The following is a 15,843-nucleotide window of genomic DNA, read 5'->3' as shown; positions in this document are numbered from 1 at the left end:
GGTGCTTAGTGTGACTCACTCCTCCAGTCGCACCACATCCCTCTGTTTACCTTCGTCACTCATTACTTGTTAACGGTGGCGAGTATCCAAGCATGCCCACCTCCATTAAATGCCACGGATACCTCAAATATGTGTTTGGTTTGCTGATTTGTCCACAGCATGGATCACTACTTTCGGCCAAACGCACTTTAAACTGTAATTCCTGTTACTTAAAACTAACAGGAATTACAGATTCAGCTCTATCACATTAATGAGATGTAAAAAGAGGGTAAACTTCTTTATTTCTTCCTATGAGTCATAACTTGCACAAATAAAGGGAGAATACTCTGTATATAAAAGATAAAAATATAAATGTATGAATAAAAATACTAAAGGATCGTTTTTGTCATAATGCTGCCACCCAGTGGCCGGTTAGAGAACTTCAGGCAAATATAGTTCAGTCCATTTGTTGAGGCAGCAGCCCAAGTGGAGACGGGACGGGCTTTGAGAGAAGTTGAAGCCAGCTCTGGATCTTCATACAGCTCAATGAGGCGATGTTGCTCTCATCTGCACATTCAACCGCTCCACTCTTTGGTCTGTATGTGTTGTGAGATTACACATTCGAAGAGGCGAGGCAGGGGGTGTCTGGAGACGAGTAGAAGTCGCAGAAGCCCTCCTCGGACAGGTGTCCGTACTCATTGTTGTAGAAGGTCTGTCCAGACAGCTGGCTGAAGAAGTTGGGACGGTGCCTGGAGCTGTCGGTGCCGGTGTTCTGGCCCAAGAAACTGTGGGAGGCCGTCAGGGGCTCCGTGCTGCTGGTGCTGCTCATACGACTGGGGATGGGAAAGAAACGGAAGCTTTCGGTGTTAATGACAAACATCTCAGGCTGATGGATGCGCAGTGTGCAACCATTAGAGTTGGCCATGGAGTTAAACCATAGAGCTTTGTTAAATCTAATTCTCAAAACTTGGGCTGTGAGATAAATGACTCATGGTGCTGTCTACTTACTCGAGCAGACTGAGACTCTTCTGATGCGTACTTCCTTTGCAAATCAAGTTTCGCTACACACAAAAGAGTGGGTGACTGTTCGACAGTTTCCAAATTAGAAAGAATGACTGCTGTCTCCGATTGACTGAAACGTGGGGTCTTTAAAAGCATCATCTGCTCATGTATCTGGAATGCCTTGCTTTAACGTGACATTCATTGTGTTGTCCCAGTGAGTAATAAGCGTGGATCAGTCCAAATGTCAAACGCTGTGACTAAATTAACTGTCTGCATATCTGCTGTGTGCGTCAGTTTCTATATTAATGCGGGAACAAAGATCAGAACTTTTGTATGACGAACCTTTTTAAGACGGCACCCATGTGGTTGTGCTCGATTCTCTCAAATTCTTCGGAGGCCAGAACCATCCCACTGTCAGTCTGGTTGTCCTGGGAGGAGACACAGTTTGACATCATGCATTATTTGAGGAGAAGATTCCCAAAGTCCAAAACCATCCGAGGAAAAAAATAAAATAAAATGTCACCAGCCTGGCCACATTTCCAACAAGTGATAAAAGGATGAAGAGCTTACTTGAGGAGATTTCTGCGGATGCATCTCCAGGGGCAACTCTTCAAATGTCTTCACTCTGGGCTGGCATATTTTAGAGGGTCCCACAAACACACAGCCGGCAAAGGGCACGCAGTTATAATACCTGGTCAAGAGTTATGGAAGAAATCAACAGATAAACGCATGATACAATTTCAAGAGGAAGATAAAACAAAGTCCTAACGGACATTTACAAAACATGTCTCATTCTTTGCAAAAAGCAGAAGCAGACTTTGCTCTTTAAGTCGCTCATAATAAGTTATACGTTTCCTTAAAATTTGTTATCATTTTCAGTTTTACTTGACAGTCACATAAATAGTATATTGAGCCCACTAAAATATGGTGCTAAAATACAGTCATGTCGATGTTTTTTTGCCCCTCTTCCTCTTCACACATGACAGTGCGACATGCCCCTTTAACTTGTAGCGTTTACTGTAAAGAAAGTGAGGAATCCAGTGCAGCTGCAAGTTGTTGCGTGTGTGTGTTCTTCTTTTCTTTTATAGTTAAATTGACTTATCCCACATATTAATATGTGTTACCTGGTTTTTAGACCACGGCTGTCGTATTAAGAGTTTACTTTTTCTCTCTCCTCACTAAGCTCCTTTGTGCTGGCATTATATGAGGAGGAATTGCAAAGCAGACGCTGTCAATTTAAGCTTGTTTGGGATTATAAAGCACAGGCAAGTTAATTTCAAATTGGATTCTTAGAACCTGTCAGAGCACAGTTTTTACACACTTTTCACACTTCTTTTTTTTAACATATCCGAATGGATTTTTGAATGAATCCTCATGACCAATAGTTTGCATGTAATGCTGGAAAAACACGTAACTTGGATTTGGATCTGATTGAATACAGCGATTAATTACAAATGAGAGCTGAACTGAGATGAACTAGTGCACCCTCTTTTATTTCAATGGTTTTACGCATCAGGACATAGTAAAGCCTCTCTTCTAGCAATTCTGTTGTAAATTTGCTGCTGTGTTTGGGACCATTGTCCTAATGTGTGACCCAATTTGGCCAAGCTTCTGTAGTCGGACAGGCAGCCTCATATTTGACTCGACAATACTTTGGTACACAGAGGAGCCTGTGGTCAACTTGACGACTGTACAGTATCTAAATCCTTAAGCAGCAAAACAAGCCCAAATCACCTTGATTGACAGTTGGTATGAGGTGTTTGTGCTGTGTTTGGTTTTTGCCAACGGGTGCTGTACATTAGGGCCAAATACCTCAAATTTGGTCTCATCTGTCCAAAGGATTCTGTTACAGATGTCTTGTGTTTGGTTCAGATGTAGCTTTGCAAACCAAAGCTGTGCTAGCAGTTGTTTTTAGAGAGAAGAGGCTTTTTCCTGGCAAACCTCCAAAACAAGCCATCCTTGATAGATTTCTTTTCTACTTGTGCTGTCATAACCTTTAACATTAAACATGCTAACTGAGGCCTGTAGAGTCTGGCCTGTAGAGTCTTTACCTTGCAATCAATGTTAATACTTTTGAAATAGCAAAGGTTGAAGCGCAATTAATTCATAGACCAATTACTTAGTCTATTTCAAATGAAAGATCATCTGACATAATGCACCTGTGCTGTTTATTGTTATTTGATAACTGGATTTTTTTAGTTTTTCCTTTGACTGGGTTGAACAAAAATTATTCCTAAACAAGCGATGAGCTATATCTGGCTTTGGCTGTACTGACAGCACTTCCCTTATAGATCTTGACTATTTGCTGGATTTTTTTATTAAAAAAAAAAAAACAGTTTAGCGGTGGGCCTTTCACATCCCGCTTCCTACACATCAATTTTTTTGAGTTTTGAAGGAAAGGAAGAGGACGTATCTGTACCTTGTGGGCAAAGTGTTGCAAGCCAATCTCAGTTCTTCCTCAGATGCAGGACGTGATGAAGCCTGCGAGAACCCGTCATCTTCTGAGTTCTGTGAGTGGTTCAGGGGGATGTAATCCTTTCCATCCTGTTGGGAACAAGAAGAACACCAAGACCCAAAAACTCAAAAACAGAACCACTCCTGAACTGTCTGTTCAGTGAAGATAGATTTTGTAGTTGTTACCTCTCGTGTAAAACTTACAGGGAGGCTGTTGTCCTGCAGCAGGTCTCCCAGGATCTGAACAAGAGCTGGAAATGTCGGCCTCTCTTTGGGCTCGCCTTGCCAGCAGGCCAGCATGATGCCGTATCTGCCAGTAGAGGGCAGCACAGTCACAACAAGAGCAACAAACTCGTTACTAAAATGACCAATTTGATCCCGTCTTATTTCCCAAATGTGGGTGTCAGTTGAATGACTATTATGAGCAAATTTGCTCTTACAACCTGCTTGATGATATAAAAGGATTCAGCATTACGAGTCCTATTTGATAGGAAAGGCCTATTTTTCCTCAGAATGTGGAGGAGAAAGAAAGAAAAGAAAATACTTACATTTCAGGGGATGCGGTCTCTGGTGCTCTCATCCTGACACCGTCTTTCAGCCGTTTACAAAAGTCCTCATCAATCTGCACTCCTGGGTAAGGAGATGCACCTGAGCATTCAAAAGGAGAGGGTGACACATTAATGCTCATGTCAGGTGTAGCGGGGGGGGGGAGGCTTTCTATATTTGGATAAAAGTGATGGATATTTACTGAGCTTCTAAAAGCTAAAACAGAGTAAATTCTTAATTGTGTTTGACACAAACAGACATTTATAGACACTTTCAAACACGGCGACTCCGCACAAAGGTGTTATTGAAATGGCTCCTCTCATAACAATACAAATCCCTGTCCTCAAAAAACACAATTTACCGAGTGAAAAGATTTCCCAGAGAAGGACTCCGAAGGACCACACATCACTCTGGCTGGTGTACACTTTGTCAAAGATACTCTCTGGAGCCATCCACTTTAAAGGCAGGCGAGCCTGAGAGAAGATCAAGACAAAAAGAAAGGACATAGCGTTAAATGTAGTCACTACTTGGGTGGTTTGAAAAACAGAAAACTTAGTCTGATGTCTCCCTGTGGCAGATAGATAATAATCTGGGAGTTTAGCTGGTGTTGAAGCGATTGTGTGTGTGTGTGTGTGTGTGTATGTGCGGGGGGGGGGGGGGGTCGTCATACATTGCCTTTCCTGACGTAGTCGGGGTCTTTGTATATGTCCCTGGCCAAACCAAAGTCACAGATCTTCACAATGTTGTTCTCTGACAGGAGAATGTTCCGGGCCGCCAGGTCCCTGTGGATACACTGTTGGTACACAGACATGCATCATTCCCCTGCAGACAGCTGCGTGTGCACATGTGTGCGGAAGTGTTTGCATGCATCGTATGCACCTTCTCTCCTCTGATGAGTGAATTTCATATATGATTTGGAGGCAGTAAATAGCAGCCCTGCTATTTTACAATCAGTCTGCTTAGAGTGTGACAGTGTGTTTGTCCTTATGTGTGCAGGTGTGTCTCTATGTTATGTCACAACCAGGCTGGGCTATGCAGAGTCTCTGCAGGGGTCCAATATCTTTCTGAAAGCTGTCAAGTAAATGTGCCTTTAAAGTCGCGAGTGGTTTGGGGAAGTCATTTAAAGTCAATCTGTCTGCTTTAAGCCTCACTCCAATGCTCATTAGCAGTAATGGCTACTACCATTAAGTCCATTATTCATCCAGTCACACTGAATCTCATCTGAGCTGTTCGGTAGCAGGCTGTACGCCTCCCCGTATCAGTGTTGTCATGAAACACGACAATAATTATTTTTTAAAAGCACGTTTCGATGCAGGCTGAGTTCATTAGAATCAAATCAGCTCACTGGCAAACTGAAACAATCCAATAACTTTGAAAAGGACACTTTTGCACTCCAGTAACTGGATGCTAGAAAAATCAGTTCAGTTAAATCAAATTTCAATTAATTTTTTTTAGATTTAATGGTTAATATTAGATAATATCCGGATTTAATCTTATCCAATTTGACTCATATTCCCATTATAATTGATTCATGACTGTTTTATTCCACATAATACTACAACCAAACCATCTGTCCACCAAACTAAACACAAAAATTAATGATATGCTTATTCTTCTTATTACTACTGCACAAAATCACTGTGTGACACATTGTACTTTTTATTCTTATAAGTCCATCTTATAATGAGAGTTACTTTGCTGATTAAAAATTTAAATTAAATCATATGATTGATTCATGAATATAATACATTGCCAACAATTACCCTGCACAATATCCCTGACACGCCTTTAACAGTAGTAATCATCCTAACTTATATATATACACTGTGTATAAAACGTGATAACCTGTTGAAAGACTCAGTCAATTTGAAGTTGTGTGATTTAGTTTACATAGATACAAAACATATTCTTCATTGCTAATGCCACGCACTAAAAGTCAACACTGGAAAAGATATGTGTCATCAGCAAGATGCAGTTAAATCTTTTTTAATGAACAGAACTTATTGGTGAAAAAAGGTCCTCCGCCACAGCTTTAATATGATATTATAAATTACTCATGCATTGTGTATTTTTACTGATTTGGGGTTTTGGTACTTTAAGTGTAGCAACTTTGCATTTAGACATACTCTATTGGTGAATAAGTATGCTGAAAATAGCCAGAAGTGCTGTTACAGGCTCAACCCAAAAAGACACCGTCAAAGTCCTGGCTTAAAAATGATTATGAATACATAGAAATCATTTCTATAATTTAAAGGAGTACAACAATTCATCACAGAAGCAAAAATAGTTTTTTTTCTCTAAAATGAGTCAAGTGGTGCACTCGCAGAAGCTGTTAGTTTAACTGGTAACTTGTAACCTTGCTGCGATCAAACTGATGAAGATTACTAGAAGACCCGCTCTACCGCAGCCAACTCCCACATCAGTGATCCAGACTCTGAGCCACTGCCTCTGAAGCCAAGCTCTGCTCACCACAGCTTCTTTGCTAATTGTTGACAGTAGTGCTGAAAATTAACCTTTCGGGAGGCCAGGAACTCCATCCCACGAGCCACCTGGAAACTGTAGCAAATTAAATCTTCTATCGTCAGCGGGGTTTTCCACAAGTCCTCCACTGGAGAGGGAATAAAAGTGGTTGGTCAAGACAGAAAACAACACAAAACAAGATTTCATTGTTGAACTGTGAGTGAAATAATTCACCCTCATGATGTAAAAAAGATGACTCACTTTTCTCCACCGTGGGATTCTGATTGGACGCCTTGGATGACGCATTCTGAGGACCGCTGAGTGGGGAGGAGGTGGCAGGAGGCGGCTGCCGAGCTCTTTGGTCCATCTGACCCGCTTCAATCATCCGCCTCACTTGGCTCTGGGTTTTCGGAGAACGATCCTAAGAGGGAAACTGTCTGATGCATCATCTCCACAATCAATACTGAAAATTGACTTACAGAATAAGTGTGTCAGAGCTAACAGAATTTGTGAGCACAAATTACATTAAAGGGTACAAAGCAACCACAGAAATATGGAGCAAAATAAATCAAAAAATGAAAAAGTGAGTCTTTCCAAAGATCCAGCCGCCATAGCAGGCAAACAGATAAAAAAGTGTTGAGAGGGCTTCAGGTTCTGCTGTGTTTTGATACCCTGTACGGAAGGAAGAACTCTCTCTTGGCTCGCAGGAAGTTGGAAAGATTCCCATACTTGCAGTATTCCACTATCACCATCAGCGGACCTAGTGATACAGATGTTTCAAATGTCAGCTCTGCTCTTTGGTTTAAAGAAATGATGTAAGAAAAGGCTACAGCTGTGTCAGCACACATTGCCACGTTGCTTCCATATTATCAACCATGACAGGGATTTCTGCTTCTTGCTTAAGAGCTCATTCTTTCTTTCCTCCCACCATATCCAGTATAGTACAGGGCCGCATTTCAGCTTGAGTATTTCCTGCCTGAGATTATCTGCCTGGTTGCTTTTATTTAGGATAAACATTTTCAGATGTAACAGGCCCCCCCCTTCCTCAAAAATGTGCTCTGCAGGTCAAATTCATGTATAGTTTTAAACAAAAGGTATCTGTTCTACTTCTCATTTGGTTAGCTGTTACAAAAGAGATGAAAGCTACACGGGGTGGACAAGATTATGTAAGCACTTCTTACGAAGAGGAATTTCTCACTGAACAGAACAAATAGACAAATGTAAGGCTCCAAAGGACTCATGACGTTAAAAATATCTCCATATTCGAAAAAGAGCCTGAAATCGTACTACAGTGACAAGACAGCCAATCCAATATTCTTTTTTTTTTTTTCTTATGGTGTTCACATAATTTTACCCACATTTTGAATTGCAGAATATCTTGTTTATTCAGTCCATCAGTTTGGAATTCATGACTAGCCTCTACCGACACTGTGATTACATTTCAAACGAACAGTCTCACATATACATTGAAGTGTGAACCATGCAAATCTGTTGACTCACCGTTGGGTTTGGTGCAGGCTCCTAACAGGTTCACCACATTCAGATGATTGCCGATGTGAATCAGAATCTTTAACTCTGACATCAAGGCTTTGTGTTCACTGGCTGTGGCTCCATCTGTAAACCATGCCCAAACGGTGAGCTATTATCATCATACAGTTGTGAAAAAAAGTTTGTAAATCCTTTCTTTGCAGTGATGAAATGTGGTCTGACATTTTGTAGACAAACACAAATGGTTTTACTTTTTAAACACTGAGCAATCTACTGATGCCTGCTGCAAAACATTATCACCAAGGCTCTCCTATGCATCATATAATTTTGAATTCACTGCTTCCTCAAAGACTGCAAGACGACCTTTGAGGCAGCAAAGCAATGATCCTGCCTCCACCATGCAGCACAATGTGCAACCACTGTTTACACATTGTGTATTTTTCTCAAAGAGTTCAACTTTTATCTAATCTGTCCCATTTATTGTACATAAAGGATGGACATACCATCTGAAAAATAAAGCCAGTCCAGAAGAGCCTTAAACATGCATTCTATCCATTGGCCAGCAGGTGGCATCTCCCATACTCACTAAAAGAAGTCTGAAGATTTATAGAATTCCATGAGGAAAAAAAGGACTTATTTCTCTAATCACTGTTAGCTTACTGTCTCCATTGCTAGCTCCTCAGGTCCAGTGATTTATTTCGGAGAAACAACAAAGCAACAGCTAAAATGCTGAATGTACGGCTTTAAAACCATAGTCAACAAACCAACAGGTAACATCACTATGGCTACGTGTATAGTCTTTATCTGTTCCATTTACAAAATGCTGTCCAAGATTTTACTTTTGTTGTTGGGAATTATTCAAACTAATATGTCTTCAATAGCACAAGCTTTGTGAGTCATCAGCCTTTATTTATAGGGAGGTTAACCTCTACAATAAACACTTCAAATCCAGCTGACTCAAAGTAACCTTTGGTGAAGTTGTTAGCACAGACAGTGATGTGTTTAATCACTGCAAATGCAGATTAGACCTATACGGTCATATACCTATATAACAGAGTCCTTTAGCAAACTCCAGTTTAGGATAACATCCAATCTTTGCATCAGCGGCTTTTTAGGAAGCGGTATTCACATAAAGAATACAATATATGACATATATAAATTATATATAAACAACGCAAAATCTCACCTTTCAGCATCTTGACAGCCACTGTGTCCAAACTGTTGCTCTTGTTGATGCCGTAGATGGATGCTTCAATTACTTTTCCAAAGGCACCATGGCCTAATACCTTTCCTATGTCAGGAGAAATCAGAGTTGGGGGGGGGGGTAATTATTCAGATTGGTTTTAGTCTCACTGGAGTACATGAAACACATTTGCAAAAACGTAAATGCACACAAATTCCACACGGACAAGGAAGAGGAAAACAACATGTTTCCATAAGTTGCTGCTGCGAAACAGATGCTTTTCCTCTGGGCGTTTTTTTAAGGGCTGGTCTGGGAATGAACACATATTTAACATTAGCACTCTACTTGGCAGCTCTCTGCACAGCTGGCTGCGATCCAAACTCAGACTATTATGTATTATGGAAATGGAAAAATAATTTAGTTTCATCCATCTATTCACTCTCACCCATCCTTGTATATATCCTCACACACACACACACACACACACACACACGCTCACATTTCCATCTAATATGCCACTTCGCCACCCATCCATCCTTTTTTCTCTCCTACTTTTTTGAGTTGCTCACCCAGTTGGAGTCTGTCTCGTGAGATCTCCCACTGTGACGAGTCATAGGGCAGGTATTCACACTGTTCATCAAGTGGCACCTCTCCCGGGTCCATTATGATTGACAGATAGCCTGTCTTTATGTCTGCTGGGTTAACCTGCAGTTTAGATAAACAGGGCTTATTGCAAGGTGAGGGTGTCAGAGATCAGGATGGGTTGAATGACGGCAAATCTGGTGAAGGAAGTGCTGGAGGAGCACAGATATGAGCACAGCGAGTAGAAAAGGTCAGAGGGAAAAAGTTCACAAATAGCAAAGCAACAAATAGTTTGCAAAAAAACTGTTTAAGTGTGCGTTTTATGGCTTTTATCAAATAGAAAGTAAAGTTATGGAAGAAGCCTGTGTGTGTTTGACTGACAGCGTACTGAGCTGGAGATTATAAACTGACAGACGGGCAGCATGCTGTTCACAGTGGTCTTGAGGAGAAAGCATGTATGGGGAAAATATTTTTTTTTTTTCTTTTTTACAGATGACCATTCTAAAGTAGGACCATGCATTAGAACATTGAAATGAAACTAGGCTAATGCTAGCTGCTCATGCCACACATTCTAAACAAATTCACTGTCAGAGAAAGCCTTGATCTTCTTAGAATGTTTGTAGACAGCATGCAGCTAAGTCATACTGACAGTTTGTGGATATTTTATATATATATATGATAAACTTGATATATATGTAAATATATATCTATATAGAGACATATATGTGTGTATATGTCCCCTCTTAGACATAAACACAGCATTTGCTGTTTCTCTTTTTTGAAGCTCTCAAGCCTACATCCGTTTCTACCATCACAGCCGCTGACCTTTCTAACCCGTCTGTCAGTGGCAGAGACAACTTGGGCCTACTATAATCAAATCTACATGTAGACAGCGCTCTTTGCTGGAGTACAGTGAAATGGCAGCCTAGACTGTTTTCACTTGCATCAAGATTGATTTACAAAGTGCAAAGATTTTTTTGGGCTGTTTTCATTTTCGTTGAGTAATGTGTGAAAAATTGAAGAAAATCGACCAAAAGATTCAAAATACTCCTCGGGTCACTGTTACATACATATAGCATAACATCCTGTGTGAATATAGACTTGTTATACAAGAGGAATACTTTGAATTGAAATGTGGGTAACGTGGGTTGTTGTTCAATGTGCTGTAGCTTTTTTTTGTCAGTCTGACTGTTTATGGTCCAACTGTGGAGGGGGATGTCACTGCTTTTACAGTTGTGTTTTAAAAAAGATTTGTTTTATTGGCTGACATATAGAACAAACAGTATTCTGACTATATAATGCATAAAAGAATTCAATCAAATGAAACACATCTGTGTTCGAGCTTATTTCTGAGAGTAGAGAATATAATTCACAGAGTAATTAATGTATGTGTAGTCAAAGAAGTGTTTGTTTAAATTAGTTATGGGTGCAATTTTCATTAATTTTTATTTTTTGTTAAAGATATATTTGAGAAGGACTTTTGGTTAAGACTCAAGATAAGTTCAACATAAATTATTGTCAAATTTAAGGTTAAAACTTCCAAGATGTCCACAGTTTTTATAATAGTTGATCCAGCATTGACTAATTGCCTGCTACTTAGCTGGGAAACAGTTATTTTCATGTGACTTGACAGCCCATACTCTAATTTGTTATGTGACAATTATGTGAAAAATACATCAAGGCACTCATGAGCTTATCCTGCTCATTTCCATTTTGCTTTTATAGAATTATCTCTGAGTACTTGAAACGGTGCAGAACAATTATTTAGACAAGTCTTTCAAAGGCCATCTCCTTATGACTTAATTTGTCTCAGAACTTTGAAAAGTTGAGTTTCTGAGACCACAATCTGTGGTTAATAAAAAACTTTTAGATCATGCATTTAATCGGCTGCAACAGTTTGTTGTTTTTGACAAACCTGCCAAATCTGCTGCCACATAAAAGCAGAAATACAGAGGGATTCAATCAACAAACTGTTAGGGGACAAAAGATTGAGATGGTGGAAGTGAGAGTATAAAAAGGCCATCTCAAATTTAATTTGTTAATGACAGCACCGCCCTGCAAATTGTTCCTAATATCATGAATGCCTAGATGAGAACATTCAAAAAGCATCTGGAACTTTGTTATGAACATTCTTCGCATAGGTCTAATAGCAGAAAACGACTGATTAGACTCCCGTTCAGCAGATATCAGTAACTCTCTCTGTGTGTGAATCATAGACCCTCTGGAAATTTCAAAGAGTTTTGGGCTAACACGCACACAGGCATGCTGGATGCCAGAGGTCAAGATGCCTCAATCACAGCCTGCCGGTTCCTTTCACAAACACATAAGAAAAAGGTGAAAAGTGACGTCCCCTGACCCGTTTCACATTGCAGAAGATGAGGATGAGCAAGGCCCAGAAGAAAACGGCAATGACTCCAGTCCCGATGAGTATTACTATCTCCACATTGGCCTTTTCAGTTGAACCTTAACACAAAGAAGAAAGCGAACAAAGAAAGTCACTTTTAATTGCCAAAGTTTGAAAACTATGCAAAAACCCCTCCATTCTATCACTCTGTCCCAACTACAGAGGGTGCTGTGTTACAAAGTATTTGCCACAGCTCCTTAAATCTTGAGCTCGAATCAATGCGCTCAGCAGACATTCGCTCATTTTAGCCATTCATCATGAAACCACATCCAGCAAAGCCATTCAATTATTCATTCTGAATACAAAATGTCCGAGCAGTCAGTGAATTTGATTTGATTGTAAAATAGTGTACATAACCATAAGCACAGCTTCAGCTGCAGCAAAGTCTGAGGCGTCCGCCTTTTGTGGGTGAATACATGAGCTTGTGAGGGTGACTGCGATTTCAGGCCTGAGTGCACTTGAGAGTTACATGTATGGTTGCATGCGTGTGTTTGTGTGTGTGTGTGTGTGTTTGTGTTTGTGTGTGCGGGTTGCTCTGTCTCACCGAGGACACTTATGGCTGCTGAGGAGTGGACACAACCTCGCTTGTTGCAGGCTGTGCAGGTGTAAACTCCAGCATCCTCCTCTCTGACGCGCTGGATACTCAGCGTGCGGTTTGAATCTTGCAGCTGGATCCCTGCGGGGGGGGGGGTACTCGGCATGATTAGTGACACTAACTCTGCAAAATGTGCTATGACTGGGCTCAACATCCTCACCTCTCACGTCATGATTTCAGCATCATTTTCCTCAACATTTCTTTGGATTCTTATCACACACCTCAGTCTGTGGTAATTTGTAATTTATTGTATATATCATCACATCGTCCTATGTGTCGGGCCATATGGCCCAGCAGGCTGACTGAGTGAACCCGGAGCATTGGCTTTCACTCAGACCCGTGCTGACACAGCCCGCCCCCTCATCACCTTCAGATGTTTAGAAATGTCGCACACCGAGAAAGGTAATGAGTCATATCAGTTGGCCGGCAGGGTTTTATGTGAGTTTTATGGGTGTGCAGCAAAGTCTGTACAAATATTCTTGTCTCTTGTTCTGTTTGAGACATTTCTTGAGTAGCATGTGTGTGGTTGTGTGTCAGCATGCGTTTCCAAGTTGTTTTTTTTAATAGCTCTACTGACATTCATCATAATTAACTGCAACATCTATTGAAAGTCCATTGTATCTGAGTATTGTTTCTAGTCTTTTCTCTGAAGTTTACATAAGGTGGATAAGCTCAAGTAAGATACAAGTTCTGCCTGCTGGTGTTCCATAGGAGTGAACATTCGGAGGTACTGCCGGCGTGTGGGAGTATCTCTCTGCATGTGTGGCTGCTAAGTTGACAGGTGGGCAGCAGCACAGTTGTGCAAATATGTGTATCACCTGTGTAGGCATATTTATTCACCTGACATTTGGTGGAGCGGCTGGTTGTCTTTGAACCAGGAGAGAAGGGGCAGAGGTCTGCCCTCCACGTCACACTCCATCCGCAGAGACTCGGTCACATTCACCGTCTGGTTGGTGAGGCTGCGCTTGTACCGGGGTGCCTCCAGGGCTACAGATGGAAACAGAAGTCGGGAGGGAGAAAGTATTAGGACATCTATGACTTGTCTGAGCTGATGTGAACAGTTCAACCCAAGGACTATAAATGAACATGATATGAGTAAAAGTTAACAGTCTTTAAGGACTGAAAACAGCCAAAAATAGAGGGGAAAAAAAACATCAAAATGTGCATTTGTCCTCAAGGCACGAATGCAAGGTTGTTCAGTACACAACATGAATGAAACCTGAAATTGTCTGTGCATTTCTGCCTCGGGGCATCTCTGCTCTGCTTTCTGCCACTACATATCTATGTTGTGTAAACACCAGGTGCTCTCTCCATCATGTGTGGGTGTGGATACTGGGCTGTGTGGGCATCTTTTTGCGAGTGTGCGTAATTGTAAGCCTCCAGCATCTCAGCACTGGCTCCACTGCTGCGACCCATGTGTGTTTCCACTGCCGAGGCTTGAGCCTTGCCCTATAATTACCTGTGGTTAAAGTGACTATTTTCTGTGCTGGGTGTTATGTGTATCTCTGTGTCTGGGGCTTTCATCTCTCTTTTTTTTTTAACCTCACCTTTGACAGTGATGTATCTAAACAGGCACTGTTTCTCCTCTCTGTGTCTGCTCTGAGCCTTGCACACATAATGTCCCTCATCCTGCAGCCGTATGGATTCAATGGTGAAGTGCAAGATCCAGTGGTTGGAGTGCTCTTGGAAGGAGGACTGGCTCTGAAGCGGTGTAGCGTTGAAGTGCGCGCTCCCGCAGTCCAGCTCCTGGCGCGTACCCTGCTGATCCAGCAGGGCTTGGGGGTTGAGGCGGTACCACTGCAGCTGATCGTAGAAGCAATTGTCAGCTTTGCAGCACAGAGACACTTTCTCCTGTTCCAGGGGATTTTCAGACGGATGAACATCGACACTGAAGCCCTCTGGGATGGCTTTGAGGATAAGAGAATAAAGTAAAGTTTTGCAAAGCACATTGATGAAATGCAGTCCTTCAAAGATAAATTCATCCAAATACAACAACTATAAAAGGATATAGAGTGGGTTCTCCCTTAAATCCAGTGGCATCTATTCATGGAATGTAGTACTGAGTCAGTAGAGAATGAAATGTTATTTGTGGTGAATACTGAGGCTAACCTTGAGGTCAACTTCATTCTTAGTTATATGAGGGCTGCTTGTGTTATCAGGCAGTAAGAGTTGGTCACATCCACGTAGAGCTCTTTGTGGATGTTTTTAATTCAAATCAATTTTCTTTTTTTTAAATATTTTTCTGCATAATGTTTGGCATTTTAAACCACAGTCCTGGTCAACATCATTCTGTTCATGAAAAGTGGCTGGGGCTCCTCTCCACATAAAGCATCATACAAATATTACAGAGACATCCCAAATATATATATATATGTTTCTTTTTATAAACTGGGCCAGACTGACAATTTTTTCGTTGGGCAGGTTTTGGGCTTAATGATTACTTTGCTCATTCTTACTGAGCTCTGTGACTTCTATAGAAAAATGCCTAAAGCCCTCTATTTAAACAGAACAGTGCTGTTTGGTCCCTCCTGGACCTGATGGGCCCCGGTGTGGTGCCAGGGAAAGTCTTGCATTAATGACTTTGTGTTCTATAGTAGAAAGTAAAGTTATTGGTAGCTGAAAGTAAACTTATTGGTATCTGTGAGCACTACAAATTCGTGTTTTGTATTTGTGTAAGATGTACCTCGACAAACTTACTGGTTACATAAAAGTTGATCTGCCGTTCATCTTTGCCCACTTTGTTTTCAGCAGAGCACTTGTACATGATGGAAACACTGGCGTTGCGAATTTGAAGCCTGCTTATTATCTGTTAGGTGAGAAAAGGAGAATGAGAGTTAAATTCCCTGGGAGGAAGAGTACCTATTTCTAAAAGGCAATGAAGACTGCTCTCATGACATGTAATTCTTTGTGAGCTGACACAAACCAGATTTACTGCTCAAGTGTGACTGAAAAAAATGGGATGTTTAAATGCGCAGGCATGTGTATGCGTGATTGTGATGAATTCCTCCTATGGAAGTGGCTTATTAGTGCTCACATGTGTGCATGTGCCCCTCGTGTGTGTTTGGATGTGTTTATAACTAATCCTTAGAGGAAGTCTGCAGAGGAAGACTGTTCTAAATATTTCTGCAGAGGAAATGGCTCTCGACTGAC

At 41.1% G+C, this 15,843-nt stretch overlaps 1 protein-coding gene across 1 annotated transcript in view; it reads right to left on the bottom strand.

The window, feature by feature from the left end:
- Nucleotides 1-264: 264 nt before the first annotated feature.
- flt4 (fms related receptor tyrosine kinase 4) overlaps nt 265-15,843 on the bottom strand; it is a 49,899-nt gene continuing 34,320 nt past the window's right edge. The window contains exons 12-30 of the mRNA XM_075481135.1: nt 15,391-15,499; nt 14,241-14,600; nt 13,534-13,680; nt 12,643-12,774; nt 12,051-12,157; nt 9,682-9,817; nt 9,116-9,220; nt 7,942-8,055; nt 7,113-7,201; nt 6,703-6,862; nt 6,495-6,589; nt 4,652-4,774; nt 4,343-4,454; nt 3,984-4,083; nt 3,640-3,745; nt 3,401-3,525; nt 1,552-1,672; nt 1,324-1,409; nt 265-812 (exon numbers count right to left, since the gene is read on the bottom strand). Of these exons, the coding sequence (XP_075337250.1) occupies nt 593-812; nt 1,324-1,409; nt 1,552-1,672; nt 3,401-3,525; nt 3,640-3,745; nt 3,984-4,083; nt 4,343-4,454; nt 4,652-4,774; nt 6,495-6,589; nt 6,703-6,862; nt 7,113-7,201; nt 7,942-8,055; nt 9,116-9,220; nt 9,682-9,817; nt 12,051-12,157; nt 12,643-12,774; nt 13,534-13,680; nt 14,241-14,600; nt 15,391-15,499 (2,547 nt within the window). The 3' untranslated portion in view covers nt 265-592. The remainder of the gene's footprint in view (nt 813-1,323; nt 1,410-1,551; nt 1,673-3,400; nt 3,526-3,639; nt 3,746-3,983; nt 4,084-4,342; nt 4,455-4,651; nt 4,775-6,494; nt 6,590-6,702; nt 6,863-7,112; nt 7,202-7,941; nt 8,056-9,115; nt 9,221-9,681; nt 9,818-12,050; nt 12,158-12,642; nt 12,775-13,533; nt 13,681-14,240; nt 14,601-15,390; nt 15,500-15,843) is intronic.

Source organism: Odontesthes bonariensis, chromosome 13, assembly GCF_027942865.1.
Source record: "Odontesthes bonariensis isolate fOdoBon6 chromosome 13, fOdoBon6.hap1, whole genome shotgun sequence".
In the NCBI taxonomy this organism is placed as follows: domain Eukaryota; kingdom Metazoa; phylum Chordata; class Actinopteri; order Atheriniformes; family Atherinopsidae; genus Odontesthes; species Odontesthes bonariensis.
This window is presented reverse-complemented; position numbering and strand designations above follow the sequence as displayed.